General features: G+C 40.8%; 1 protein-coding gene across 4 annotated transcripts in view; it reads left to right on the forward strand.

Moving 5' to 3' along the window:
- plrdgb (PITP-less RdgB-like protein) overlaps positions 1-18,398 on the forward strand; it is a 44,618-nt gene that overhangs the window by 17,808 nt on the left and 8,412 nt on the right. For 3 of the 4 annotated variants that reach the window (XR_014125035.1, XM_027018085.3, XM_081719868.1), the window contains exons 3-15: positions 2,360-2,464; positions 6,621-6,691; positions 7,012-7,232; positions 8,761-8,950; positions 9,567-9,689; positions 11,326-11,510; positions 12,549-12,691; positions 13,491-13,661; positions 13,902-14,075; positions 15,071-15,219; positions 16,413-16,529; positions 17,156-17,272; positions 18,212-18,360. Coding sequence is in view for 3 of the 4 variants with exons in the window: in XM_027018085.3 (XP_026873886.2) it covers positions 2,360-2,464; positions 6,621-6,691; positions 7,012-7,232; positions 8,761-8,950; positions 9,567-9,689; positions 11,326-11,510; positions 12,549-12,691; positions 13,491-13,661; positions 13,902-14,075; positions 15,071-15,219; positions 16,413-16,529; positions 17,156-17,272; positions 18,212-18,360 (1,915 nt within the window). In the remaining variant the exon portion in view is untranslated. The remainder of the gene's footprint in view (positions 1-2,359; positions 2,465-6,620; positions 6,692-7,011; positions 7,233-8,760; positions 8,951-9,566; positions 9,690-11,325; positions 11,511-12,548; positions 12,692-13,490; positions 13,662-13,901; positions 14,076-15,070; positions 15,220-16,412; positions 16,530-17,155; positions 17,273-18,211; positions 18,361-18,398) is intronic. The other variant, XM_081719867.1, reaches the window with a different exon arrangement.

Raw genomic sequence — 18,398 nt, forward strand, 5'->3', positions numbered from 1 at the left:
CACACATATATATATATATATATATATATATATATATATATATATATATATATATATATATATATATTCACATTTTAGTGAAGTACAGAAAGTTTCCAGAGGAATAGGACATTTCAGACAGAGGTCCTTCATTAGCTGTGCAAGCAAAGTGCTTTGTTTGTACTTCACTATAATTCTTAATTTCCCTATATCTCTTCCCACAGCACACTGCAGTTACTCACCTGGAATCTAATGCCATTAATAATATGGACATGATTTTCCAGAATGTACATCACTCCATTAGCTACCTCTTTTTGTGTCTGTGGACAGAATTATTTTTGGTTTGTTTTGTTCTCTTTTTTCCCTTTGATCCCACAGTGGGTCTTATTTTTCTCTTTTGCTGACTCTCTTTCCCTTTCCATTGTGCTCTTGTTGTCTTCAATTTCTATCTCTCAATCTATGAATTTTCAGCCTGAATATTGCCAAAATCTCCCTTTTAGGTGTTTGTCATGTCTGATATTGCAAAACATATCTGACATAAAAATGTTGTTTTTCATAACTTTTAAAACTGGTAACTTTATGTAGTGCTTTTTTTCAGTGGGAATTTGTCACATATACCACATTACACCTTAATTTCTTCTCTCTCCTTTCTCCTCTCGATAAGTCCACTTTTTTCATAATGCACATTATACTACACAGTACACTACTACACAGACACACAGACATACAAACGCACATACTATTGCCTTTATGGTAACTTTAGGCACTCATTGCAGCCTATCAGCAAGCAGCCAGTAAATTGTCATCAGCATTCCTCCCTCAGCTGTTAGAAATGTCAAGCTACTCATGCCCCTTCAGAATGCTTGCACACCTCACCACCTGCCCTCTCCTCCCCAAAGGAGCCATGGCTGTCCTACAGATGGCTTGACTAAGCATATGTTTCTTTATCGCATTGCAAATTGCACTGACATTACTTCATGCTTCACATCAGCCCCCAGTTCATGTGTCGCTACAACACGTTCAAAAAGGTCAAGAAAGCAAATCCAATGCCAACTTAAATCATGGTAATACTGCAGCCAGACATCTTTCTGTTTTAGCTGTAACAGCTGTGAAATGACCCCACTGCCTCTAGCTAACATTTAATGAGCGAATGGAATAATAATGGAATAATAATGGAATGGGTATGTGGAAGTCTATTTGACATAGCAAATTTCATTCACACAAACAGCCTAGTTAATTCACAGTTGGAGGTTAACTCCAAAGCAGCAGGATCCTTCTTCATTAGTTCTTTATACTGTTTGTTCCCCTCCACTTCACACCTTCTCTTTGCCCATTGTCTCTCCTAGAAGGTTATTTTTGACCCTGATATTTCACTTTTTGGTTCTTTTTGCCTCTTGAGGTTTACCTCCTGTGAGTTCCTTTATTTAAAATATTAATTCTGTAGATATGGCCTAGAAATGTACAGCTCCTGAGCACAGATCTAAAATAGCCATTAAAGAGACCCACTCTGGATTCGTTGATGATTCTTTTAAATATTTTAACATTTTGTCTGTTTTTAACATCAAGCTTGTGTGTGTGTGTGTGTGTGTGTGTACCTTGCGGCTCTCAGTGCTGTAGTTCCTGTCGTTACTCTTAGGGCTTCCGTATTGGTGGTCATCACTGAAACACAGGGCATCAAAACTCCTCCAACACAGTCTGCCACCAAGCACACCTGAGAAAAAGAACAAAGACTGACATGACACACTCAGATTAGTCTATTAATTGATATCACAAACCATGCCATCTCTATTTTGTGAGACATGTTAGTAACACTAATAATAAACTTATTTGATTCACTTGCTTCATTTCTATCTGATTAAATTGTTTGCCAGTATTTCTTATGCAGGCAAGTTGATATCTTACAAAGCTTATTTTACTCCAATTCTTAGTTTACTGAAATTTTTAAACATGTATTATTAATGGTTATTTAAAGATAATACTCTGTGTGTGTATGTGTGTGTGTGTGTGTGTGTGTGTGTGTGTGTGTGTGTGTGTGTGTGTGTGTGTGTGTGTGAATGCGGGCATATATATGCATATGAAGAGACTAAGCTTCAACTGTAAAACGTGGTAAACTGAATCAAATGGCTTGTGAATAACAGCTGTCTTAACTAATGTGTGATGTCGTTCTGGATTTAATTAGTAATTTAAACTAATAACTCTAGCAAACATAACTATGTTAGACCAGCTATGCTGAACCAAGGCAATAAGGCAGCAGAATAAATTTAGCTAATTGGTTCATGCAGTGTGTGGACCTGACCCACCTGACACACACAAGAGTTTCATTATAATAGCACTTAAATTGTGCATTGACCTTCAAATGTGTTTGTTTCCCGGTTGCCAGATGTTTTGGAGGGGAAAGCAGCTATGCTTCTAGGCATGAGCCAGTGGAACTCAAATGACCTGGTGGAGCAGATCGAGACGTTGGGACACCTGGAGCGCTCGCGAGGTATGAGCACCACTGTCCACGCAGGGCTCCTGTCATGTCTTTCCTAACTCAGGGTCAACCTCTCATGGTGTCCACATGCACAGCTGGGCACTTCAGTTGATGGCCTGTTCAGCATACCAGAGATTTTAGCACTGTTCCTGCAGAGCACCTGCTTTCACCATTTAGGATCCTCTCTTATTGAAAGTGGTGGAGGTCCACAGAGGTGGAGCGAAAACCTACAGACACTATGCCTCTCAACTGAATTGCTTCTAATTTACAGCATCTAACTGTCAGGAGAGGAGCGATATCACACAGTGGCTAAGTCAGCATGCATGAGATAATTGCCACTTTGCCTATCACATTTTCTCAAGCATTATTCGCTCCACAGGACTCACAAGAAGCCAGTCTGGTGCAGAAGCTGGGCTTAAATAACTTTATCTTGTGCACGTTTAACCTCGGCAGAGCCTTTGTGTTGATTTAAGGCTTCAATAATACCAGGTGTAACCCTCTTTCAAGCGAAGAGAAATAGGCCATGCCTGTGGAATTCGTTTCATAATTTTGTGTGTTACCAGGCAGCTAGGCAGGTTATTAATGGAGCCACCTGCAGCTGAGGCTTATTTTATTGCCCACACCAGAACGCTGGATAAATGTCAGGAACTAGGCCAAATGGCTTCCCACAGTCCCCATTCAGAGTTTGCAGTTTACACTAGCAGGTTTCGAGCACGAATACATCAAGAGCTCACTAGCTGGTGTGTAATGCTGTTTATGGATGAAAACATAGTAGTGAGATAACAGTCCACTGTCATAATCCCCCTAAAACTGATGATAGAGTGTCTTAAACAGTATTTCATTTTGGCTTCAGGCATTTGTACTGAGATTTACTGGCAGTTAGTGCTCGAAAACGCAATATGTGGTATTTCAAGATATCCTGTCAATAAGGTCAGAAGAGAAAATAAAGGAGGAGAGAGTTAGAGAGAGAGAGACTGAAAGAGAGAAAGAGAGGAAAGGACAGATAATCTTTCAATTTGACCATATTTGGCGGTTAATATGAAATAAATTGCAGTCTCTGGAGAAAGTTGTAAGGAGTCATAATCTGAATCATTAGACTCTGCAACGGAGGCAGGACTCTGTTCTGAGAACACTCAGCTCTGCTGTATATCTTGAGGAAATATGATGTCACACTGCTAAGGGCAGAGCATCAGTAACCAGGAATAGCAGTTTTACTCAAGCACGAACTGAGCATCCTTGGTCTTATTCTCAGAGTAGCCAGACTGATAGCAAAGAGCAGTTGCTAATTGTTAAGTGTAAGCTTCTGAGGCAACCTGCCTCTTGTTATATCTGTTGTGGTTCAGTTGGGCTTTGAGCTCACACAGCAGCTCAGTGCCATTGGCTTAAGGGAATATTCCTATACTCTTCCCTTTATGAATATTAGAAGTAAATGGGCTTTGTCATAAGGGAAAAGGGGGTAAAGTGTGTGTGTGTGTGTGTGTGTGTGTGTGTGTGTGTGTGTGTGTGTGTGAGAGAGAGAGAGAGAGAGAGAGAGAGAGAGAGAGAGAGGGAAAGAGAGAGCTGTGGATCTTTTCATATCTCAGCTTACTGAGCCCTGAGAGGTTGATAAAGATGAAAAATAAACAAAACATTTCAAAACATGAATGGTATTTGATGGGTCAAGGTAAAGGTGTAGATCACTTGTGAGCTATTTACAGACGTTCCCCACTGCTATAATGAATTCATAAATCCAGCTGAAAATTAGAATGCTAGTTTTGAACATGGGCAGTAGAAAGATATTTCACTGTTTATTAGCCTTCTCTACATTTATGACCGTGAGAGCGTGTGTGGATGATCTTTTACAGTAAAGCATGACATATCTTTGCAGATCGATATGTGGTGAATTAACATTGATCCCAGCTGGGCCAATGAGTGCGTCCCTTGTTGGATAGTTGCCTTGGCCGAAGCGCCCACGTTGTGAAAGTTACAGGTCGGTGCAGTTTAAATCATCAGTGGAGCCATCGACAGTAACGAATATTCTAACCTCACAAAGGCATACTACCAACCAGCTGAATGCGCATAAAACAACACACTTACTGAAAGCATTGCAGTTTGCTAATTATGCTTTGTACCAAGCTGAAGTGCTTAGGTAGTTATATTGCCTCAGAGTCTTCTAGTCAGAAAGGGCCCAATGGGGAGCCAGTGGGTGGGCTCCATTGGTTGATGACTGAACGGACACGGCAGTAAACATCCCTGAGACACATTTCAACATGATAATTCTAGATAATTGGTCATCAAATGCATTCATGGTAATTAGCGGTTTTGAAATACGAGCGGTTCGCTTAGTGAGATGTATTCTGATGAGATGTTCTCCACTGAATTTTGTAACTGCCTACAATTTATGTCTACTTTATTATTGCCATTTTGTTGTGCTACACTGGTACTGAATACCATATCAAACATTTATAAGGTAAACACAGAAAAATAGAAACAATATAAGCAGTCACTGCCCTGTGGCAGTAAACTTTGCACTTTGAATAATAGCTTGTGTGTGGAAAGCTAATGGGAGAAACATAATATGAGACATGATGTTTATGTAATAACATGGATACTTACATTTCTCTTTCTTTTTAAGTCTGCCAGTCTCCCCCTCTCTTTTCTGACTTGCTCTCTCACACACGTGCACACACACAGACACAAGTCTTACTTTAAATTTCAGTGGTTATAAGGACACAGGTTTTAGCAGTTTACTTCAGTCTCTTTTAATTGTTTAGCAGTGAAACTTTCAAGAGCTCTTGTATTAAAGGTCTTACTGCATTTTTACCAAACCAGTTAAACAAAAATATGTCACTCCCTTAGGGAACTGAGTGAGATAAGAGGAAAAGCAAGTGCAAAAGAAAGTAGTAGACAGCTAGAGCTACACCATTATTTATTTATTATCTGATATTACAGTTTTGCCCTCTACAATTAGGAAAGGCTACAATTAATGCAATGCAGTAGTTCACTGGAAATGATGGTACCTGCTATCAACTCATTGGTCTGTTTTTTCCTGTTTAGTGTTCCATCAGAGGTTAAATAAAACCCATGTTTGCTCCCTCCTGTACTAAGAACTACTATGACAACTGGGTCCTATGGCAGTGCCCCCTGCCAGTTGCCTCATTAGACGACGGTGGCATTGCACTTGGCCTTTTGTTTATGTTTGATCTTTTGTTACACATGTCTGTGTTTTGGTTTCATACCACGCCCCCTCTCAGATGCGCAGTGTTTGCCTCATCTGCCACACCACCTATGTTTCATTATGTTGTTCTTGCCAGTTTGTGTTTGTGATTTTGTCAGTTGTTGCAGATCGTTGGCTTATGTTTGTTCCTGTTAGTGTACTTTTGTGTTTGGTTTAGTTTCTTACTTTCATTAAACTCTTCATTGGAGACATTTGCTTACCTTTTTTGCATATTCTTCATTTATGACAGATCCAGTGCAGTTTCCCTGAGCAGGTGAAATCTGCCATGGACTGTTGCCTCTTAATCAAAACTGTGATATTTTCCCATTCTGACCAATCATGGGTATTTGTACACACTGTGCTGGGAATGTAATTTTGCAATTGAAATTAATTGAAATTAACAGTCATAAGAAATGACTAAATAATCACTAGTGTTTTTGTTTTTTAAAGAAAATTATGCAGTCAGAGTAGCAACGCCCTCTAAATGTTAAACATCAGGGACACAAAGGCAAAGGCAGAATATCTTGGCAAAAGACACGAAGTGGTAAAGCATGATCTGTGAATGTTAAAGGTCTATAACTTTAGAAACTATTAACTGGAGAGAAATGGAAATTGCCATGGTGAATTTGTTCTGGGCTAAAAATCTCATTCTCTGTATAAATAATGTCCCCAGTGGGGCTCATTGTGGATTTTCACAAAGGCATTGTAGTCCCCGAGCTTCATGTTGAATTACAATCATCAAGGACTGGACAGTGTGTCATTTTTTAAGAAATCATTTTCCTTAAAAAGATAGGAATTAGCCAGTATGTTTTGCAAGGAGCTATCTGTGGTGTTGAAATCTACAGAGCTGTCACTGAACTGCTGACAACTGCTCTGTTGGAACTGTTTCTTCCATAGAACAGTCACAGAGAACAACATTCGTTTTCTCCCAAAGGAGTTCACAGTATCTCTCTTTTTCTCTCTCTCACACAGAAAGTTTGTACAGGCTCAGGCATCCTCGCTGTGCACCACAGAGCAGCGTAGATGGCCTAGAGGATATAGAGGTTAGTCTGCTCATCTTCTTAGGTTCACACTATTAACACTGGACCAACAGCAATAAAGTGATTAAGACATGAAAGGTGTGTCCATGTCTGAGCCAAAACTGAATTCAATCATCAGATAAATTGTAAAAGTAACTATAAAAGTGGAGGAATTATCTCACCATTAACTTTTAAATGACCTTTTCTTCATAAAAATTTCTCCTATTCAGCCAAATCTCTTTTTTTCTTATGCACACACACACACACACACACACACACACACACACACACACACACACACACACACACACACACACACACACACACACACACATAATCCACAGCGGAGGTGCAGGACGCAGCAGCTCATCCTGGTGGTTCATGGAGGTCACATCCTGGACTCTGGAGTCGGTGAGCCAGGTGGCAAGGCAGGTGACGCCGCCACGCTGGCCTCGGTGCTGGAGCGAGTGGCACGGGTGCACTTCCAGGAGGCAGCAGACAGCCTGCTAGTGCGGCTGGTGCCATGTCCGTCTGTGGGCGCCGATGCCTTCTCTCTTGTCTCGCAGTGAGTCCACAGTGCTTAGGGTACTTTCCTCCAGCATTCCTGGCATGGTTTCCCTAAGACGAGATTACGTGCTTGCCATACCCTTGGGGAAGGGTATGACCTTATGTAAAATGAATGGTGAACCATGCAAGAGTTGGATACGTTTTTATATTTCTCCATTTGCTGGAGTATAGAACCGCATTGTATGTCACACTGTGGTTTAATGATTGTCAGTGCTTAATAAAGCAATTTATCGAGGAAAACAAAAGAAGTACACCAAGTTTTACTGCGCACTGGGAAATAAGGTAATAATCTGCATTACAGCCGATTCGCATAAGGATTTACATATTTAACAGCATAATGAGAACATGCCGAATACATTAGAACACTGGGTTTTTCTTGGAAAATCAAATGACCTTTTATGAGTTACAACATTTCACATAGGCATGTGTTACTCTTATTTATGTTTTCTCACTGGGCTCCAGTTGCTGAGTAAACCTTATTTGATTAGGAAGTCAATAGCTGGCAACCTTAGATAGTGAGTTTCACACCTGCACTGAGAATCACTGCTTGCACCTGTGCTATATTGGGAGACTCACCTTTAAACCAAACATTGGTCTTTTACTCTGTTTTTTTAAAATCTTGTAGTAGTGAATGTTTGGCATGGTCTAAATTAGATTTTCCCCCCATTAATACTTAAAGTTTGATGCATTTTCTCCTTATTTATACCTCCAATGTATCAACTACACCTCCGAACACAGACATATTGAAATTAATTCTTATCTGTACATGAGACTGGCCTTTCTTTTCATTGTTGTGCACAAGGAGAAAGATAAATGAGACATAATCTCCCAGCAGAATCTTGTTATTAATCAAACTGCCACTCTCCATGGCAGAGCACAGACTCATTCTGAACACTGGACCCTTATGGCTTTAATTGGACCCTCAGTTCTTTGGGAGTCAGAGGCACTCTTCACTGAGGACCTTCTTCCACCAGTTCCTCTGCTTCTCCGAGACATCTCCCTAGGCACTTCTGCTTGACTCGATTTATCTTTGCATGCAATTTTCTTGAAGAGCCGAGATGCTCTTTGGAGGATCTTTCTGATTTTTAACAAGTCCCAGTTTTATTACTAAAACCCCTCAGACCCACAAAGCCTCATATTCTATGTCTTGAATTAAATTGTGTGCTTGAATCTAATTGCGTGCCTGAGTCATAGAGCAGTTGTTCTGTATTAACTCTGTATGCTTTGTAGTAATGAACTGACCTTCTCTGGAATATTAAAAATGAGCTAGGAGGAGGTAGACACTGCTTGTGTACTTAGTATTCTGTCCACACCAACAGTGTATTCAGAAATATATGGATAGATTATGGGTTTTTTTTGGCTGTAGTTGAATGTGTAGAAGATTTGGGTTTTTTTTGTGCTTTTTCCTGTTGAGGTCAATACTGTACTCATGCAGTAAGCTATTAGAGAAAGAAAAGCAGTAGGTTTCCTTTTCATTCTAAACATTTTCCAGAGGCTTCTGATATTGCTCCTGTTTCCCTATGTAGTCTGAATCCATACAGCTACGACGAGAGCTGCGTTTGCAGTAGCGTGGACCACTTGCCCTTGGCTGCTCTCCCAATCCTCGCCATTGCTGCCCCACGATACCAAGACGCTGTGGCAACAGTAATTGCTCAGGCCAATCAGGTCTACCGGAACTTTCTTGAGTCCCCAGAGGGGCTGGGCTTCTCAGGCCAGGTAAACACCTCTACAAAGTACAAATAGACCCATAGTTTGAGTGGAGGGAGCTCAGTGGTTGGAGAGCTTGGCTTTGATTGAAGAGGGAAGGAGTTTGATTCCAGTAGTCAACTCTGAGCTTTGTTTGGGTCTTATGTTGCTAACTAAATCTCTTAGCCATATGGTTTGTGATAATTCTGTCAAAAGGAAATTAAATTAATTATATGTTTCTAATACAAAATTTATTGGTGCATATATGAGCAAAACACAGAAGGGCAGGTTAAGAGCAGGCTTTGGAGAGTGATTTGGATGTGGGTGTGGGATTGAAGTTGAGGGGGAGGACTTCTTTGGCTAAAAGACTTGCAAACATCGCTTTCAGCAGTTTTAATGTGTGTAATCTTTTGGAGTGGTTGAAAAAAACCTGAGAATAGATGTTTTGATTTTTGATTTTTTTTTGCAGAAGCATTATTGAGATAACAGAAACATAATAATCAGGCAAAAATGAGCTCAGCGAATCACGTAAAGTAATTGTATTGTTAGTGTCCTTAGCATTTCTCATGCTAAGATTATTAATAGGCAGCGACACTGGAAACACCGATTTGAGTTTGTAATACACAGTCTTTATTCTTTTTCTCAGGTGTGCTTGGTGGCAGACTGTGTTGGAGGAGTCCTCTGTTTTGATGCCCTGTGTTTCAGCAATGACCACCAATACGGAAGCCCTAAGAGTAATGACAGGAGCTACAGCACTGAGAGCTGCAAGGTACACACACTGTTTGCACTTGTGTAGCATGTTGTCTGTTGCACTGTTGTTTTGTGTTCCGCCATGGTCCCAGAGGAACATTGTCTCGTTTTTGTTGTGTACTTTTATATAGCTGAAATGACAATAAAACCTCTTTGAACTTGAACTTGAACACACAAACTCTTTCTATCTCTCTCTTACTCACTTTTTCTCTCTCTGTTTTAAGTCTTTGTTCCTAGTTCTAGGCAATATTTGCTTTGATGAGTTCTTTACCTCTCCTCACATTTTCTGTCCTTCAAAACATTCACTCATTGGTTCCAGAATATTGCAACATACGTTTCCTCCTGTAATGTACTTTTAGGAATGGTTGGATTGGTGGAGGGTTAATAAAACCATTTCAAAATAAAGCATGAAAGTTGAAAAAGAGCAGCATTGACTTTGATGAATCCCCTTTCATTTTAAGAGGAAGAGGAAAACTATCACAACCTTGTACACACACTTGATGTGAGACATTTTCAAGAATTAAAAAAAAATGTTGAATCATGGCATAATTTGGATATACCAGATTAAACTAGTACCATGAGTATTAGTAGATTAGTAGCAATTGTGCAATACCAGTAAACAAAAATGCTTGGTGAACATGCCTTGAATTAAACAATGACAAAAATACAGGTGATGGCATGAAAATGGCAGATGGCAAAGAAATTGAAATGAACCAGAATGAAATATTGATTGTGTAGTGTTGAAAGAGCATATTTGTCTGGCAACACATGTAAATATGGGATCCAAATTGAGCTGCAAAAAAGATGTGACCATAATTTATTATCTAGATGATTTAAAGCTGAGTGATGATTACCAAATGACCAGCCAGTTTAAGTCTACCAACTCAGCTTTTGAGCAATTGTGAATTTTCCCCCAAGTGGGCATGGGCTTGATGCATGCACTTTTTGCCTGCGTGCTCGGTTAGCGACGGTTGCCCAGGCAATGATCTCCAGCAGTCCTGTGTGCCTGGACACTTTGCACTGATGCTTTAATGAGCACTCAATCACCTGTGCCAGAGGGGGACGAGGACACGAGAGGCACCAGGTGCTGCATTAGCTTGGTGACCAAGTAGTTTTGGGAGGCTTTAAGACTTGGAAGAAAAAGGGAAAGGAAAAGCACATCTTAAAGCCTTGAACAGGGTGCTGAGCCTGGGTAATGTGGCAGGACATCTTTTCATCTTTCAGTTCAAATATGGAAAAAAATGTTGTTTTAATATTATAATCCTATTATAGCCACTTGTTTAAAAAGAAAGCATTAATGCAGGGGTGTTCTGTCCTGTCAGTGGTGAGGCTGCAGGTTTCAGTCCCACCCAGCAGGGGCACACCCCTTACAACTGGCCTTTTATGGATAAGATGGAACACCTCTGCATTGATAAAAGTTGCATATTAAAGTCACTTCTTTTGGAGCAGCGGTACCTCTTTCTGTGTCCAGGTTTGACACCTTCCTAGGAGATCTAATCTTTTTGCTTTTCCTAATCCTCCTGATCTTCCTGTTCCCCTGATCTTCCTGATGTTCCTGCTCTTCCTGATCTTTGTAGTATTCTTCTTCTCCCTGATATTCCTGAATTTCCTCATATTCATGTTCCCGTCGATCTTCCTGATCGACATCTTCCCAGGAGAAGCCAGGCAGTGTGAGCAGCCTGAGTCCCACTCTGAGAGGCAGCAAACGTTTGAGCAAGAGCAACATCGACGTCTCGGCTCCATGCGAGCCAGGCCCAGCTGCCTGTCACCCACTCATCCGCAAGCAGAGTGACTCATGTGACGCTGACGTCGCTGGAGGCCAGAGGGTCTTCTTCAGCAGGTTGGATTCCTCTGCTGGTGTGCTGTTGTGATGATAGTGCTCACACAGGGCAGTGGTAGCTCAGTGGTTAAGCTACTTGACTTGTAATCGGAAGGTTGCTGGTCAAAGCCCTACCACTATCAAGTTGCCACTGTTGGGCACTTGAGTAAGGCTCTTAACTCTCAATTGCTGAAGTTGTACTCAGCCATAAATGTAAGATGCTTTGGAGTTGGGTAAATGTAGCACTATTAATACTTAAGCTAAGCAACAGTACCAACTCTATAGAGTGATGTTAGCAAGATACAAATCTCAATATAGGCTTGTTGTATTGATCAGCATGATTATGCCATGATGGCTTTCCAGAGGCATTTTTACTGAATTTAAGTGGACACCCACAACCAGCCCAACAAAACTAAAGAACAAGCACAAGTATATAGATTGTGTAGTGATTGTGTGGGGATTGATTTTAGAAAACAGAATTCAAACCTGACTGGAGCTTTCAACTCTTTTAGTTATCCTCATGAAAGTCAACCAAGGCACTGAACACCATACATTATCTTGCAAGAGTGACTGGTAGCCCAATTAATGCTGTCATACTTGTGTTGGCTACAAATGCTTACCAAGCCTAGAGGAACTGAGTTCGATGCTGATATTAGTGTGGTTGGTAGAACTGCGATTAGGAATTAAAAGCTACAGAATCTGACAGAAAAATACCCTTTGATTGATTTTCACTTTAAATAATACCCATAAAATCAAATTATCAATGTATTTGTCCATACAGTCATGTGAGTTTGACACTGTAATGCATTATAGATTTCTTTGTTTATTAGTTATAGATTAGTTGCAGATGAAAATACAATGTGTAAATTGTATGTAAATTCAATTAAAAATATTTCAGATCTCTGTTATTAACCATTATAAAGATCTGCATTATATATAGGTATAAGTTCTAAAGTTATAAGATTTTTTGAAGGTACTGTAATTTTCTGTGATTATGCATGAAAAGAAACAAATTGATGGAACCCGCTTTAATGTTGTGTTTTTTCCCTGATCTCTCAGTCTATCTCAAGATGAGCAGAGTAGCTCCAGGCAGGCTCAGAATCCTGGCTCTTTTGACTTTGAGGTTTCAGACTGCTTTCTGCTAGGCTGCCCACTGGGACTGGTGCTTGCCATGAGGAGAACTGTGTTACCTGCTTTTCAGGGTAACCAACAGCAACAAACAAACACACACACACACACACACACACACACACACACACACACACACACACACACACACACACACACACACACACACACACATATATAGGTATAAACAGAAAACTATATGTATTTTAATGAGATGTTAATTTTTTCACCGTATACATTGGCTCTCAGTTCCAGAAGTATTTTGTGTCTCAGTTCGAGTGCTAGAGATGCCACGAACTGCTCATGTTTGTGCTCCCCATGTCCTTAAAACATGTGACTGAAGGGATTGATCATTCCCTGATGAGTCGACTCAGACTTGAGAAACATGGGAAAATGTGCAGTGGCTGGTGCCTCTAGGAGCTGGGGCTGAGCCAAAGTGTGCTGCCAGCTTCGCTCACTCCTCCTGCAAAATAGTGCTAATAATACTCAAGCTAAATATAAGCTAAGCCATGCTACCAACTACACAGATTGATGTTAACATCATTGATCAGAGTGATTATGCCGTGATGGTTTTCCATAGGCATTTACCAGTGAAATTAAGTGGACATCCACAACTATCCCAACAAAACTAAACAACAAGCACAAGTATGTATAATGTGATGTATAATGTGATAGATTGTGTAGTTCTGGGGCTGATTTTAGAAGTCAGAATTCAAACCTGATTGAAGCTTTCACTTCTTTTAGTCAACACTGTCATCTTCATAAAGGTCAACCAAGGTAATATATACACCATACATTATCTTGCAAGGGCCACCTGAACCCCAATTAATTCTTTCAGGCATCGCTCACTCCCCTGCTGGTTTCTGTCTGCAGTGGCCCAGTTGCGTCCAGCCTGCTCGCAGATCTTTAACCTGTTCTACCCATCTGACCCCTCCGCCTCACGCCTGGAGCCGCTGCTGCACCCTGATCTCACTCAGCTACCGCCCTTTGCTGTGCCCCGATACCAGCGCTACCCACTGGGCGATGGGCGCTCCACTCTCACTGGTATCAACTCTCTCATACACACAAACACAGACAGATCTGATGCCAGTATCATTATTTAATATTTAGTAAATGTAATACAAACCTTGAATAATCACTGCATATTTAAAATATCCCAGAAGGTGTCCTGTAGGATTCCGATCTTCCAATGTGAAATCAAGTGATTCTAAACGGTAGGATTTCACCCCATTTTATATTTCTCTTTTTCTTCCCCTTTGTCTCTCCCTGTTCCCCTGTCTCCAGTGGACACGGTCATCAGACGTCCGTCAGTGTGTGGAGGAGCTCCTGATGCTGTCCAGACTCCATGCTGTGCTGGGGGTGGGTGTAAGGCAGGCAGAACTATGGCTGCTTCCTCTAGCAACGACCCTGAAAGTGCTCCATTTGCACCCAGTCAGCCGAACTGCACCATCTCACAGTGTGAGTCTTGGAGGGCTGGGCTTAGGTAGCTGAACGACATTGCGTGAAATTGTCCTTTCATGGTCATGTGATGTATTTTCTGTTGTAGTTTGATTTTCCCTCTTTGTGATATAGAAAAATGCTACATGAATGATTCTTAGCATTGAGGAATCTGTTTATAAAGAGCACCCAAATTAATACTTTTGCAAACATTTGAATAACCAATATTCACTACACAATATAGTAATGCAACATATTTGTTTATGCTAAACATTCCAAACAATTACCTCAACCTTAAGGGTGAATTAAACGTAAGAGAAGATAAATGTAGTGTAAGGGTTTTTGGGTAGGTGTAGCTCCCAGTGGGTCGCAGATGCTCAGAGACACAAATACGTGTCATGCATATGTTCAGAGTTCTGTGACAAATGACCCTGAGTTGTTGTTCATTGATAATGTGGCTAACAAACTATTGAGTGTATCTATGTAATATAACGTTAACCCTATACATTGTATGTAAATTAATATCTGGTTGATGTTGGATAAAAAGGCCTGCTATAGCCTCAGGATCACTAACATTAGCTAACTATGTTGAAGATACACAGATGCAGAAGTAGTATTCAAGTTCAAGTTCAAGTTTGGTTTATTTGTCACATACATAGTCATACACAGTATAACTCGCAGTGAAATGGTTTGAGAGTGCTCTGTCCAAACTGAGGGAAAAAACAGGGGTGCATAGGGAAATATCTATCTATCTATCTATCTATCTATCTATCTATCTATCTATCTATCTATCTATCTATCTATCTATCTATCTATCTATCTATCTATCTATCTATCTATCTATCTACAAAAATATATTAACAATGTATGTACAATATATGTATAATATGTTTATATACACAATGTATATATATGTATGCAATGTACCGTTCCAGCTTACTTATTCACAGTAATATTAGCTGAGTGCACTTGGCTGGACTCTAGTTTTCACTGACTTCACACTTCCTGCCCCACAGTGTGCAGTAGGTGGTGGGGCTCAAAGCGGCTCGACTATGTGCTGTACTGCCCCGACGTACTGACGGCCTTCCCCACAGTGGCGCTGCCCCACCTGTTCCACGCCTCCTACTGGGAGTCTACAGATGCCATGGCATTCATCCTCAGACAGGTTGGTTTGTGTTGGCAGTATGTTGGCATCAGGCATACCAGCTAGCTAGATTAAACCACTTAGGAACATTGCTACACCGAATGCTAATCCTTTTATTTTCTGTCTCATCCAAGTACTTAAAGGGTACCAATTTCTTAAATAGCTGAGACTAACAAACCAAATTTCCGATGTCACAGCTTGAATCTATATTGCAAGGTTACTCTAACCTTAAGCATCATTAATGCATTTCTTTATGCCACTTTTGCCATTTCTTCTGCTATGTTAAATTTTTTTATCACAAGAAACCTACACCTAGAGACGGAGAAATATGCTTATACATGAGAAATAACAACACACATTACATTAAGATTGGTGTTACAAGGTTGTGGTGGCATGTATCTGCCGAATCAAGTAGTCAAACAACACTCGAGAAGGTAATCTAGACGTGACAAAAGAACAGGGAAAGGTTGATGTCTGTCACCTGCTCCAGCCTTCCCACATTTGCAGCAAGCAGGAGGAAGCACAAGGACAGGATTTCTATATTCCCGATACTTCCTCCCTGATACCACCAAAGTCAGGAACTAAACAACTAGGTGGGCAAGGCGCCACATTTAAATGTTCTACCATCAGGGTCAGTCCTGTTGACTGCGTCACATGCAGCCTCTGACTCCCCTGCGTGCACAGAAAGCCTCTCAAGGTCATCTGTGCTCCTTCTTCACAGTAGCAAAGGGCTGCATATAATCAGAATATGCCGAGCTGACGTGAGCTCATGACCATTCAACCTTTGCAGTGTTAAACCATAATTTCCCCTTAATGAAAGCATTCTTGCAAAAAAGGTAAAGAGTAGAAAGCAAAAGCAAAGAACAAAAACATAATGTGTCACCCTGAGGACTATTTCTGGAAGCACGCTCTTTCATTCATCAGGCTAAAAACTTGGGAGCAGAGATCATTTGTCTCCCCCAGCAGTGGGGGCACTTGTTCGGGGGGTGGGGGGGGAGGTTGGGGTGAAGCACAGGATCTCTGCAAGGAGAGAGAGAGAGAGAGCAATTATTTAGAGAGAGCAACAGAACAGAGTTGCCTGCCAAAATGATTTCCAGAGATTATGAATTTGTCAAGTGCATGTCAAGAATATCTACAATGATTATGGGAAAGAACACAGATAAAAATATGGCTCTGTTGAATAGGAGTCCTTGACAAGGCACTTCTGTCAACAGGTGCTTCGCTGTGACTGTTTGAAGGCTGGTGAGGCAGATTGCTGTGATGTCGGGCCAATCTCGCCATCTAGCCCGAGAGAGAAGTGGCTCCGCAGACGAACGCATGTCAAGCTTCGTGTAAGCAGCCATAACAATAATGCTAATTCACATCACACAGATCTAAGATTCATACTTTACTCCTAACCTTAGCTCCACTCAAACACCACACAAACTGTTCATTTCAGAAGATAAAATGCAAAAACAGTACTAGCTTTGTGAACCTAACTACATTCACATCTTCTTGTCCAATGATTTAATATTATATGTAAAATTTGAATGGAGAATTCACCTGTATTGATCTTATTACTTATATAGCGATGATCCTAATAACTAACCATACATTTCAAAGTATTCTTATTAAGAAACAGAAGTTTTTTTTATGCCTACAGCCATTGAAAGGAGTGACAAATAACTTGTCAGGTTTTTCTATTCTTTGGTGGCCAAAAGCTTCAGATCACCTCTATACTTCTCTGCCTAGAGAGTAAAAATCCTGACAGTGTCATGCCTCTTTAATAAAGAGGTGCATTTTTTTCCCTCAACCTGTGAGTGAGATTGTGCTGGGAATGAAAGCTCCCAGTGCAGGAGGCGGAGGCTAAGGGCAGCCCCTTCTAACAGACTGGAGTGTAGGCGCACTGGGGTAGAGCTCAACATCGAATCCAATCATGTAACTGTGGGCGATGAACACGTCTCATCTTTGTCTGCAGAATGTGACGGCCAATCACAGAGTGCATGACGTGCTTGCAACGGAGGACGGCCTGCAGACGCTTGTGGGGAGGTTTATGTATGGCCCCCTGGATATGGTCACCCTTGCAGGCGAGAAGGTTCTTGGGATTCATTAATTAACATAACAGAATTTTTTAATTAATGGTCCTTAAGATTTTGCACATGTCCAAAACATTGCTTTAATTGACTTGGAAGTTCAAAATGATCATCGCCATCTCAATGATTGTTTCGTAACAATGTTTTGTGATTCCTATGTAGGTTTCCTTTAATCATTCACTGATTATGTCTTTGCATGCCATAATATGCAACTTTATGTTTAGACAAGAACTTTTGACACCTAAATAAATTTGAAAATTTAACATAAAACATAAGTTTTTTCTGTAACTGTTAGGTTATGACATTTTTCTGTAACTGTTAGGCTATGAAAGTTGAACATTTATAATTTTAGCATATATGAAATTTCAGGTTCAAACACATTTCATTCATTATAGTACTCAGCTGATATTTAATTCCCTTTTATCCACAACATTAAATTAAATGACTTGTACAAGAGTACCAAATCTTTCCTTCTTGAGTTTAAAAGCACAAATCAAACATGTTGATTTTGACATGATGTCCTCAGGAAGTTGCTGTTATGTACTCTCTCCTTATACATGTAACGGCCCGAGTGCCGCAGGGTGCGGAGCAGGACTCTGTTGACAGAGACGGATGTTTATTAACATACAACGCAGACAACGGTGGCACTCACACATAACGTAAATGGTGAACATGAATACACATATAACTAACTTAAACAATGTGAACGTTAACAAAGGCTACAGGAACAATGACCAGCAATGATGCTCACACCAACAGGGGTTTAAATACACACATAACACTAAACCATGTGCAGATGTGTGCTATTAAGGAGGGCGTGGTTCCAAATAAGACAAATGTGAATCACACTGCACGAGGCGGGCTGTACCATGTGAACAGCGGCAAGGGGAGTGTTCTGTGACAATACAGCTACTGGCAAACTCAGACTTTATTTCTTTCAGGTGGATGTGTTCCTTGTGACCCAGCCTGCGTCTGGACGCTGGGTGCTGTTTGACACAGAGGTGACCAGCAGCAGTGGCCGTGTCACCTACACCATTCCCCCCAACAAGAGACTACCAGTTGGTGTCTACCCCATCAAAATGGTGGTCAAGTGAGTGCTGATAAAGGAAGCAAATGTCACATAATTAA

This window comes from Electrophorus electricus, chromosome 8 (assembly GCF_041902795.1).
Source record: "Electrophorus electricus isolate QZ-2024a chromosome 8, ASM4190279v1, whole genome shotgun sequence".
Lineage (NCBI taxonomy): Eukaryota > Metazoa > Chordata > Actinopteri > Gymnotiformes > Gymnotidae > Electrophorus > Electrophorus electricus.